The sequence below is a fragment of the Octopus bimaculoides genome, chromosome 20, assembly GCF_046866305.1.
Source record: "Octopus bimaculoides isolate indiv1 chromosome 20, ASM4686630v1, whole genome shotgun sequence".
In the NCBI taxonomy this organism is placed as follows: Eukaryota; Metazoa; Mollusca; class Cephalopoda; order Octopoda; family Octopodidae; genus Octopus; species Octopus bimaculoides.
In genome coordinates this window covers 16,485,587-16,497,948 of record NC_142947.1, presented here as the reverse complement: position 1 = coordinate 16,497,948, position 12,362 = coordinate 16,485,587, and the positions used below count along the sequence as shown (strand labels likewise).

The following is a 12,362-nucleotide window of genomic DNA, read 5'->3' as shown; positions in this document are numbered from 1 at the left end:
TTGGATGATGTGTGTGTTTTGCTAATAATAGTATTGGTGATGGCAATAATGCGACCCTGATGAGATGGAGTATCCAGAAATTTGTAATATGTTGTAATTTGTTACAATATTTTACGAGACATCTTATGATGTGGTTTATTTATCCGGGATACCCTATTGAAATGTGCATAGGTTTGGCTTATTGTGGTTGTTTCTGTTATTATAAATGTTGCTGCAATAAAGTATCTTCAATGCATTGATTTTGAGCTCTATCCTTTAAGATTATATATATATATATATATATATATATATACACACACACACAACGGACTTCTTTCAGTTTCCGTCAACCAAATCCACTTACAAGACTTTGGTCAGCCCGAGGCTGTAGTAGAAGACACTTGCCCAAGGTGCCATGCAGTGGGACTGAAAGTGGAACTATGGGAAGTAAGCCTCTTATGACACAGCCACGCCTGCTTACATTTTTCACATACACACACACAAACTTATTTTATGTTTTCTTTTTTTGCTCAATGCATCACCCAACCCAAAGCTAAGGTGAAAGACATTTGCTCAAAGAGTCATGCAGAGCAATCAAATCTGGAACAAACCATGTGATTGTAAAGCAAATTTTTACCCATATATGCATGTCCTGCCTTCTTGTTTATGCCACCATAATGTTCACCTGCTTTTAAAATGTAGCATATAGTAGTGTATGCATTATGTATAGTGTTAGTAGTAGTAGTAGTAGAAGTAGGATGTTTGTTGGTTGTTTAGACACAATCAAAGACATTTCAACTGTGAACAACCAGTTTTATGTTTATCATTGTCCAATGTGTCAGGTTTTAATACTGAATTTCATGGTTCATTGTACTTTGCTTTTTTTTAAATATTACTAATAAAATTGGTGTAATCCAAAAGACAGAATATTTAGTTAACAAAAAATAGGAAAAAAAAAAAAAAAAAGATAAGACTGACTGAAAGCAATCCAGCTCAGTATGCCTGAAAAAGAGTAGTTAGGCATTTCATACAGTGTACCCAGTGTTAGCTATTGGTACACAAGGCATTACTGCAGAAGTGTAGTAGCAATAACCTGTTAAATCTTTCAAAATTCTGGAGGCTTCCCAAGATGCTTGATAGATTTTGTTACCTAAGTGACCAAATTAACAGCAGACGTGGGTGTTCTAAAAGCTTTTTAGGCAAAGTATGAAAAGAATGGGAAAAGTTCATGGAACAATTACTTCTGTTATTAATAAAGAGAGTCTCTGAGAGAAGGACATATTGAATGCAGCATATGTAAAAAGTGAGATGTTGCATGGCAGTGAATTATGCTGGTGAGCAAACAGCCAGAAAGAAATGAGACAAGCATGTACCACTAAATACACCCAGAACCACGTTAATAGCATAGGAGTGAAATTTAGGATTTTTTGGTTTTCTGTGAATCGAATTTGGTAAAATTGTTCGCAGCTGGTTCACACACAATGGCAACACCTTTGTTATGTTTTCATTATTCTGTGTAATGTCCTTTCTTTTTTATTTAAGATTCTTCAGTTTTTGGGTGAACCATGCTTTTGAATGAATAGTTTTTGAATGAAAATAGCCCATCTACACATTTTTTCAGAAAATGAAGGGTAATGATACATATTAAGCATACATTAAATATATATTTAACAGAAAAACCATAATAATATTATAACATTTATTGACATAAGGAACTATTTAGCCACATAAGTGCCATTTTGACAGATAACTTCAAAACCCTTATTAGTCATGGAATCTGTCAATTTCTTAATAGTAGCAGGTTGGACTGCTTCTGTTGCAGCTTTGACGGTCACCCATAAAACATCTTTCAACATAAATTGGCGTCCATCAGCATAAACATCTTGTTTAATGATAGACCAAAGATTTTCGATGGGGTTGAGATCCAGAGACGCTAGCAGCCACACCATCAACCTTTCACCTTGTATGCCCTAGGATCCTAGGAATGTTTGGGTGGTCCTGGCAGAGTGGGAAGGAGCATTTTCATGCATGAATAAGAGATTCCTAAGAAATGACAGCAGTATGTCATCTAGCCAGGGATCCAAAACCTCCTTCAGGAAATTGCAGTAGGCGGCTGCAATCACTTTAACTTCTTCAGGCACCCTGACTGGGCCAGCAAGTCTGTCCCCAACATGACACCTCCACTCTGTTGTTGACTAAACACTGGTGATGCTCACCTCCAAAATAGACCCAATCATTTGCCCAACTATCAGGTTTGTCAAGGGTCGCCCTGCTTTCATCAGTGCACAGAACACAACTCATGTCCAATGTCATGTACTTTGGGCCCATTGAAGCCTCAAACTCCTATGAGGATTCAGTTCCAGGGGTTCTCACACAGAAGCCATGGTCCTGAGAATGAAATATCTGGTGGTCTTTAGTACATGAGGAAATCCAGAGGTGGTGAAAATGGCCTTGCTTGTTTGTCCAGGTTTCCCATGTAACTTGAGACAAATATTCCTTAAATCCCTAGCTGTCACAGTCTTGGAGGTCCCACAATCAGACCATTTCTTCCTTGGCAATCATGTGGTTAAATAATTCATTATGTCAATAAATTTTATATTATCATGGTTTTCTGTTAAATATATACTCAATGTTTGTTTAATATGTATTATTACTCTTCATTTTCCAAAACAAAAAAAATGTCTAGATGGGCTATTTTCATTCAAAAGCTATTAGCGTAGTTCACCCAAAAACTGAAGAATCTGATATAAAAAAGAAATGACATTACACAGAATAATGAAAACATAAGGGTGTTGCCATAGTGTGCAAACCAGCTGGGAAAAGTTTTATCAAAATTGATTCAAAGAAAACCAAGAAATCCTAAGTTTCACTCCTAGACTATTAGCATGGTTCTGGGTGTAGAACACAAATGAAAGGAGTGAAAAAACTGGGCACGAGGATTCAGATTTAGAGTGCTAGATGAAGACCAAAGAAGAGATGATGAAAAGTGGTTAAGGCTGGTCTGAAAAGGTTGAACCTCATGAATAAGATGTCAAAGGACTGCAACAAGTGGAAAGAGACTGTCATGGAGAAATCCCATCTGACCTAGGCAAGCATTGGAAAACACACATAAACTGATGGTGACAGACTAATAGCTCAGAGATCACCTAACTAAAGCTCCAAGTGCTTCAACTCTAAATCGATCACCTAATATAAATGGCAGTAGCAATATTCATCCTGTTCCCCATCATTTAAGGCAGCAGACTTTTTGTTTTAGAACCATGAAGCATAACAGTTAAGGTATGATGTGGGATATTGCAAGGCAATGGGAACATTGATGTGTAAGGCATCATGAAACACTGATGTTGTGAGGATATTGATGTGTGGAGTGTTGTAAAGCGATGAGGATACTAATGAGTGGGCTGTCGTGAGAAAGTGAGGACAATGATGTACGAGATGCAAAACAGTGATTACATCGATGTGTGGGCTATTGTGTGAAATTGAGGATATTGAAGTGTAGGCAGTTGTAAGGCAGTGAGGACACTGATGTATGAGGCGTTGTGAAACAGTAAAGATATTGATTTGTGGGCTGTTGTGAGAAATTGAGGACATTGACATCTAGGGTGTTATGAGGCAATGAGGACATGATGTGACAGACATTGCAGGCCAGTGAAGGCACTGATGTGTGGATTATTGCAGGACAGTGGGAATTGACATGCCAGACATTTAGAGGTAGTAAAGACAAAAATGTGTGGCGCATTGCAAAGTAGTAAGGGCACTTATAGATGGTAGTGAGAACATACGTGGGATGTAGCGATTGTGGGAACGTATAATAGAACTATGACATGTTGGTTAAATGCAATCTAGGAGACAGGTCTAGTATTCAGGATCTACTGATCTTTAGGCTATTCTGAATATCATAATCTGCACACTGCTGCCAACTATTTTATATTTAACCAAGTGAAATACAATATGGAAGTGAAAGCATATCACATTATTACCATTATTCAGCCTGTTCTTAAATGACTATGGAAGCTTTTTGGTGACTTTAAATGGAGATGAATAAAGTGAACTTAATATCAAATATTTATAAAGTGGCAAGAATTCTTGCCACAAAAGAACTGTTGGCACGCTAGGCAAAATGCTAAGCATTTCTTCTCTCTTTACATTCTGACTTCAAATTCCATCAAGGTCAACTTTGTTTTCCATCCTATCGGGGTTCATAAAATAAGTACCAGCTGAGCATTGAGGCCGGACTAATTGACATACCTCCTCCCCGCCAAAATTGCTAGCCTTGTACCACAATTTGAAATGAATATTAAATACTTAAGAGAACACAACAACCACTCTTCTAAGCTGGGTCATGTCAGTATCAGCCCAAGAATCACTGAACTAAAAACATTAACTGGAGTTAGAACATTTCAACAGTAATATTCAACTAGAAGGCACACATCAACTTGACCTTTATAATATAATACTGAACCCCTATTCAAGGAGATTAAAGCAAAGAAATATACTTTTCCACTTACAGATATCGAACGTAAGCTTCTCTCGTGTAAAAATGAGTAAAACAATTTACATAGCTTCACATAAGCACTATAAGCTTTAATGAGACAGAAAAAACCCTGCAGGCTTAGCTGGTCTCAAGCTACAAGGCTACTGCTTGCTAAATGAGGACTATCAATTTAACATCAGAGCATTTGTCATTCCATTATCTAAGACTAGGTTATACACTATTTCTGAAATTTTAACACTAAAAGATAATTCATTAGTCACTTAGCAATAGCAGGATAAACTATTCTATTAATGTTTCAACAGTTAATTGAAAATTATATTTCTTGTCAGAGTACTATGGTTTTTCTTGCCGTGAATGACTTAAATTATGATTTCATTTCTTAATATTTTCTTACGTTGCAGAGAAGCATACAACAGGATTGATTTCATCACTAACACATTTTTTTTCTGTTTGCTAAAGTTAAGACTTATAAAAAAAAAAAGAAAAAAAAAGAAAAATCATTATAATAAAATGTAATTAGGATGAATTGAGCCAACTATAACCTCCATGAAAGTTATATAAATCTATATTATTGATAGAAAATTAAAAGACAAATGGTATAGCACAAAACAACACATAATAATATTCAGTTATATCACTAAGATCTTGTGTTGCCTTTCATCCTTTGAAGCCTTTCACCTCTTCAAATAAGTATCAGGCATATTTAACTGATATACCTCCTTCTTGCTGGCCTTGTGCCAAAATAGGAAATTATTATTGTTGCATTATAACTATTGTTGTTGTTATTTTAGTTGTTAATGTTAGATGAAGAGTAAATGTGCATGCGAAAAAGACTTACTTTCATTTTGTCAGATTTTGCATAAATAGCATTTTCTCGAAAATCATAGTCCTTCCTGGAAAATAAAAAAAGAATTTCACTTTACTTTATTTTATAAAGCAGTCAACACTTTATGTCACACAATATGTGAACCCTGCTCCCAGTCATAACACTATCTCATTGTAACCAGCTTCAACAACTTTGTAACAAGCTTCAACAAACTTTATCCCAGACATAGCTGTAGAATCTTGCACTGAACTATAAATCACTGCTAATATTAAAATAGGTATCACATGAATGAATTTCTTTTATTTTTTTACTTGCTTCTATCTGACATGTTAATGGTTCTGCTAGCTCGCAGCCTTAATAGTAATGATAAATGAAAGATATGCTAGTGTACAAAAAAAAAAAAAGAGAGGTAAAGTTAGCTGAAGAAACTACAATAGAAGCCAGAATATCTTTTCAAGGTATACTTTGAAAAATGTGGTGGGGGGAGTCAAATATAAAATAAGATATCATTTCATGAGCTGAATAACATACACACTGGACTATCTTAAGGTTATCTTATAGGAACAATTTAGAGTATGAGCCAAGTGCACCTGAAGTGTTCAAAATAGGAAAGTTATCTTGTTTGTGTGGAGGACATGCAAGATCACAAGGTTATCTTGAAGGAAAAATTTTAAACAGGCAGCAGAAGTCAAAGTTTGAAGCAGGAAAGTTATCTCATGGGAAGAACAAACGACTAAAAGACAGCAAGAGCAGAAGGTTATCTTGAGAGAATAATTTAAAATAAGGTGGTGTGGGGTTGGCAAAACAAGAATAAAATAAGTCATCTTATACAAAGAATAAAATGCAGAAGAATGCAAAATTATCATCATGAGAGATTACAAACAGACAAGTGAGAGACAAGTTTGAAATAAGGACGAAGGTACCCTGTAAGAAGAATAAAACTTAAGCAAGACCCCCCCCCAAAAAAAAATTGTGCGTGTGAGAAAGAGAGGGGGGAGAGAGGAGTAGGAGTGAGAGGAGTAGGAGCGAGAAGAGTAGGAGTGAGAGGAGTAGGAGTGAGAGGAGTAGGAGTGAGAGGAGTAGGAGTAAGAGGAGTAGAAGAGAGCGAGAGAGGAAACAGGTTTAAAAAACGAGACAAGTTAAAAGGAATAAAATAGTTTAAAAACTACCAAAATTTTTATTCCATCTTTTATGCAGTCAATATATTTCAATCAGTCACCCATCCATCCCTATCCAACCAATATTTCTGGAAGGGTCATGGTGGAGGACTCCTCAAGCACCTCCACCATAGAGTACTATCATAAGCAACCATCACTCAGCTTTCTGATTGAATTCCCCCTTGGCCTACCACTAGGTCTCCCGCCAGTTGGGTCAGCTTGACTTGAAAAATAGAATATGTTCTTGTTTCTTTCCTGTAACATTTAATCATAGGTGACGTTTTTTTGCACATATACATACATACTCTTAAGCTGAACTGAAATTAACAACCATTAGTTTAAAAAACAATGCTTCAATTTCCAATGATTACAACTGTGCAACAAAATTTTAATTTTGTGGGGCTTTAGTCAGTAAGTGTTATTTCCTATTTGCTTCTATCGAGAAACCATAGGAAATGACTACTATTCCCTTCAAACTTTGCTTTTGTGGCATGGACATCAATGTCTTGAAACTAACTTACATTCCATTATATTTTCGATAGATTCAACACTGAGCTGACAAAACAGAAATATCATTCAGTAAATATTCTGTTCAATACCACAAATTTGCTTGTTAGTTGCTTGACTTTAACTCCTTGAGCATGTCACTTTGTGACTGATAATATGTGCATTTGATCATGAGCAGGATTAGTGGAAAAGCATCAAAGTCATGTGTTTGAGAGGGATTCTTTGAGGGTTTTAATAAATGTAACAAAAGCAAAGTTTGAAGGAAATGTCAGTCATTTTTCCTACTTTCTAGGAGTAAGCAAATGGGAAATAACAGTTGCTACCCAAGGACAAAAATTATGTTACAGAATTTTATAGAACACTCCCATAGGCAGTGCTGTCTTAAGGCATGGTCTAAGAGCCCAATTCTGATCTATGCCTGTTGTAGCTTGCCATCAATAAATAAATATAGGGCCCAGTGCATTGATTTACCTGGGGGCTTATAATGGTGTAAAGACAGCCCCTCCCATAGGATAACTACCAGTCACAAATTTCCCAAAGTCTTGCTCAGAAAAGTGTCATGCACCATTACATCTGTTGTTATTTAGCCAAAACTCAACACTGATTTTGCAGGGTAATGATCAAAATTATTCTTTTGGCAATTTTACTGGTTTAACTGTCGAGATAGAGAGGAGCAAGCTGTCAACAAGTTCTAGGGTGCAGAGACTAAGGTAATATCAGTAAAAAAATATGAAAGGACAAGGTTTGAGAGCAAGGAATAGCATAAATTTGACAGTGTTCTTAGATGAAAACAAAGAAATACTCACCGAGTTGGTGGTGGACCAGTTGTCTTTGGTTTAGTTTCTACAAAATTAAAAGAAAATAAAAATGGAAAATAAGAGTAGTAAGATTAATAATAATATACATAATAACTAAATTTCAAGGTGTTAAGTTATTGACTATGTATGTGATTATAAGTTCAAATCTTACTACATCCATTGTATTGCGCCTCTGAACAAAGCAGACAAATTCTGTTGCATGTTTTGCTCAAGACTGAAGAAAAAGGCTAAAAGGAAAAAAAAAAAAAGGAAATAAGTTAACTCTGAAGTTCTGGGCACTAGAACAACTAAACTGTTTTTTTCCAGCAAAAAGAATTTGTAGTTGTTTGCCTAATTTAAGAATACTATCATTTGAGAAAGGCAGAACATTGTTTCAATCCATTTGCCACCACTCACCATTTTCATCTCTGACAAAATGCAAGGCTTTTGACTAAAGTAGTGGATGACAGAAACGATACAATTACAGACAAAATGCTATGCAACATTTAGTTACAACTACCTGTATCCCATGATCAATCCCACTAGGGTTGACTTTACCTTTCTTTTTGTTCATGGGTCAGCTAAAATAAGTTCTAGTCAAGAACTGGTGTTAGTTTAATCACTGGTTTCCTCCCCAAAAATATAGCTTTCTTCAAATTTAGGACATTATTATTAAGATTAAGGAAAGCACAATGACTTGCAAAATCAGTGGAGTATCAGAGTCAGTGCCTTTATATGGATGTAACTTTCTTCTTCCTCTTTTGTAACAGTTCCAGTCAAATACTGGAATCAGTTTAATTGTTAGTTCTCTCCAGCCAGTGTAAGATACTAGTTTCAAATACTGGCACACGGCCAGCAAGTTCAATTGCATCAACCCCAGTGTTCAACTGGTACTTATTTTAACAACCCTGAAAGGATGAAAGGTAAAGTAGATCTTGGTGGAAATTGAACAACCAAGGAATAAATGTAGTGGAGGATAGAAATGGTAAGAGTATTTAACTATGTCCCATTAGGGTCATCATAGATGAAATCTCACTAAGGAGTCAACTTCCAGGCTGATAAGTAATATTGTGAGGGCAGTGAATCAGATATTGAATTAAATACCTCATATTAAGTACAGCTTTTGATTGATTGATTTCAAATCACACTCAAAGTTGACTGTCTTTCATCTCTCCTGAGTTGACAAAATCATTTCAGTTGACTATACTTCATATATCTGTCTAAACAAGCTGTCTACACACAACACCTCCACCTGCTTCTGGTACTTTAAGTCAGTTTTACTCACAGGAGCACATGAGCTTCCTTCTTTATCCATCAGTAAGAATTAGGTGAGTTACCAAAACTAGCATTTAAGGCAGAATCTCCCTTTACATCCAGCTCATAACAAAGATCTAATGCTTCAAATCCCCTAAGTCATTCACTTCCAGTTATGCTGAAGCTCTTCTCACACAGACAAACTAACTTCATACCACGTCGCCTCCAAGAGCTCCAGCAATCATGACCATTGCTAGAGGTTCAATTCTAGCTCCTTTACGTTATTTCAATAGCATAAAGCAGTTATGAAGTGAAAGGAAGGGAAAATGAATGAGGAGCAGTTAAATGAAAATAGTCATAAAAGATAAATTCATTAAAACTACAAAGAAAAAATAAGAAATTATTAAAAAAACAGTTAAATATTTTAGATGTTATATGAACAAGATAAAATATATGGGACCAGTTACCAAAAAAATAACATGAACTAATTAAGAGTATTTATTAAAAATAGGTTGTGGAGGCGTGTGGCTTAGTGGCTAGGGTGTCAGCATCATGATCGTAAGATTGTGGTTTCGATTCCTGGACCGGGCGATGCGTTGTGTTCTTCAAAACACTTCATTTCATGTTGCTCCAGTCCACTCAGCTGGCAAAAATGAATAACACTGTGAAGGACTGGCGTCCTGTCCAGCTGGGGAACACATACGCCATTAAAACCGGGAAACTGGGCCCATGAGCCTGGCTAGGCTTTAAAAGGGCGCATTTATTTGTGGAGGCGCAATAGCCCAGTGGTTAGGGCAGCGGACTTGCAGACCGGGCATTGTGTGTGCTTATTGAGCGAAAACACCTAAAGCTCCACGAGTCTCCGGCAGGGGATGGTGGCGAACCCTGCTGTACTCTTTCACCACAACTTTCTCCCTGTTTCTTGAGTAAAAAGCAGCGATGGACTGGCATCCCGTCCAGCTAGGGGGGAACACATACGCCATTGAAACTGGGAAACCGGCCCTATGTTCCACAAGGGGCTAAGAGGATTTCCATTCCATTAAAAATAGGTTAAGAAAAAGCTACATAAAGATAAAGTTAAGGGATTTATAAGAAAAATTTTCTTAAGTGTGTGTAAGAGGAAAATGAAAATAAATCTGTATGTGGTATATTACTCACCTGGTTTGTCTGCTTTCTTGCGAATAACAGAGAACCAAATTAAAAGAACAACAAGTATGATAAAGGCTATAACACCAAGAACAATACCAGCAATTGTACCACCATCCATTCCACCTGTTGCCAAGAAAAAAAAAAAAAAAATAATAATAATAATGACTTCTGATTTTGGCACAAGGTCAGCAAATTTTGAGGGGAGGTGGTTGGTCAATACTATCAACTCCAGGTGAGTGGTATTTTATTTCATCAAACCAAATAGATAAAAGACAAAGTTGACCTTGGTGGAATTCGAACTCAGAGTTGGAAGAAATACCCCCAAGGCATTTTCTGACATTTAACAATTCTGGCAGCTCACTAACAATAATCCTTTGTGGGAGAGGTGCAATCAATTACATTGATTCCAGTGCTCAACAGGTACTTCATCAATCCCAAAAGGATAAAAAGGTAAAGCTGACCTTGGCAGAATTTGAACTCTAAATATAAAGCAGGAATAAATGCTGCTAAGCATTTTGTCCAATGCATTAATAGTTTTGCTAGCTCACTGCCTTAATAACGATGATGATGATGATGATAATAATATTACAGTTCTGGTAAATAAAAATAATAATAATGATAAGCAGTGCTGGCAACATGAAAAGAGCACCCAGTTTACACTGTAAAGTGTTGGCATTAGGAAGGGCATCCAACCACAGAAACCATGCCAAAACAAACACTGGAACACAACACAGTCTTTATAACATCAGATCCTGTCAACTCGTCCAACACATGCCAGCACTGAACATAGATGTTAATTGATGATGATAATGATTTCCTTTAAATAACAACAAATAGTATTGGGAGGAAAGGTGCATCTCTGATCATGAGCAGGAATAGTGGGGGAGCATCATAGCTATGCGTTGAGAGGAATTCTTAGGGATTTGAATAATTCACCTCTAGAAACAGCAGTGTTTCATTCATCAGCCTTAAACAAACTTCATTCAGGGACCTTTTGAGTGGGATGAGCTACTCAACTGTAAGAAGATTTTCAGTGGGTCCCATCTGCAAGGTTATGCGCTGTTTATCTTGATATGAGTTCACTGTGTCGCACACATATGGTTATGATACATGTGCCTACTGTACCCTCATAAGATGGGTAGGTATATTGGGTTCTATATATTTGTAACCCAGCGCCACTTTGATGGCATGTATTTCTCTCTCACTCAATAATAATGGTTTCAAATTATGCCACAATACCAGCAGTTTCGGAGTAGGTAGTGAGTCAATCACACTGACTCCAGTACTCAACTCGTGCTTATTTTATCAACCCCGAAAGGATGACAGGTAAAGTTGATGGACAGAATTTGAACTCAGTATGTAAAGATGGACAAAATAATAAGCATTTTGCCTTGCTTACTAACATTTCTGCCAGCTTGCCATAATAATAATAATAAAAATCCTTTCTACTATAAGTACAAGGTGTGAAATTTGTGAGGAGGGAGTTGATTAGTGACCTCGGTGCTCAGCTGGTACTTAATTTATCGACTCTGAAAAGATGAAAGGCTATGTCGATCTTGGCAGAATTTGAACTCAGAACATACAGGATTTGAACCCAAAATATCAAAGAACATAACTAAATCCCATAAAGCATTTTGCCCTGTGCCCTGCTATTCGCTGTCAGGTGAATCAATACTAATAACACTTATTTTATTGATATCTAGAGGATGATGATGGGGAGGATTATAAAACAACAAAGTAATTCAGATGTGGAATTTGAACATAGGTGGTATATATACTTTAAAACATTTGGATTGGTATGTTTACCAATTATGCTAATCAAAAATAGTTATTTTAAAATTAATGAGAATATTCTGAAATGAAATAAAGATGAGAAATTTATTTACCTGCAGTAGCAACAACAGGTCCCTCTGTCGCTGGGATGAGACCTACATTAAAAAAAAAAACACGTGCAGAAATCATGCAAGAACCATGCATCATATTTACAGAAGGATTTGACATGCAATAATTTGAGGAGGTGAAGCACAGACTTGAAAATTTTTCTACTTTTTCATAAATTTTGAAATTCCAAAATGCTTCAAAATTTTATATATATGTTTCCTATTTTTGATAGCCACCACAAGAGCTAGTTCTTTTGGTTGGGTGGGGGCTTGTGTGCCTCATTGACCATGAGAAGAGCTATACCAGCAAAGTACAAC

At 36.4% G+C, this 12,362-nt stretch overlaps 1 protein-coding gene across 6 annotated transcripts in view; it reads right to left on the bottom strand.

The window, feature by feature from the left end:
• Positions 1 to 12,362, bottom strand: part of LOC106883640 (uncharacterized) — a 96,084-nt gene that overhangs the window by 63,780 nt on the left and 19,942 nt on the right. For 2 of the 6 annotated variants that reach the window (XM_089338126.1, XM_089338127.1), the window contains exons 4-7: positions 12,051 to 12,092; positions 10,174 to 10,287; positions 7,771 to 7,807; positions 5,313 to 5,367 (exon numbers count right to left, since the gene is read on the bottom strand). In XM_089338126.1, the coding sequence (XP_089194252.1) occupies positions 5,313 to 5,367; positions 7,771 to 7,807; positions 10,174 to 10,287; positions 12,051 to 12,092 (248 nt within the window). The remainder of the gene's footprint in view (positions 1 to 5,312; positions 5,368 to 7,770; positions 7,808 to 10,173; positions 10,288 to 12,050; positions 12,093 to 12,362) is intronic. The other 4 variants (XM_089338130.1, XM_089338131.1, XM_089338129.1 and 1 more) reach the window with 2 other exon arrangements.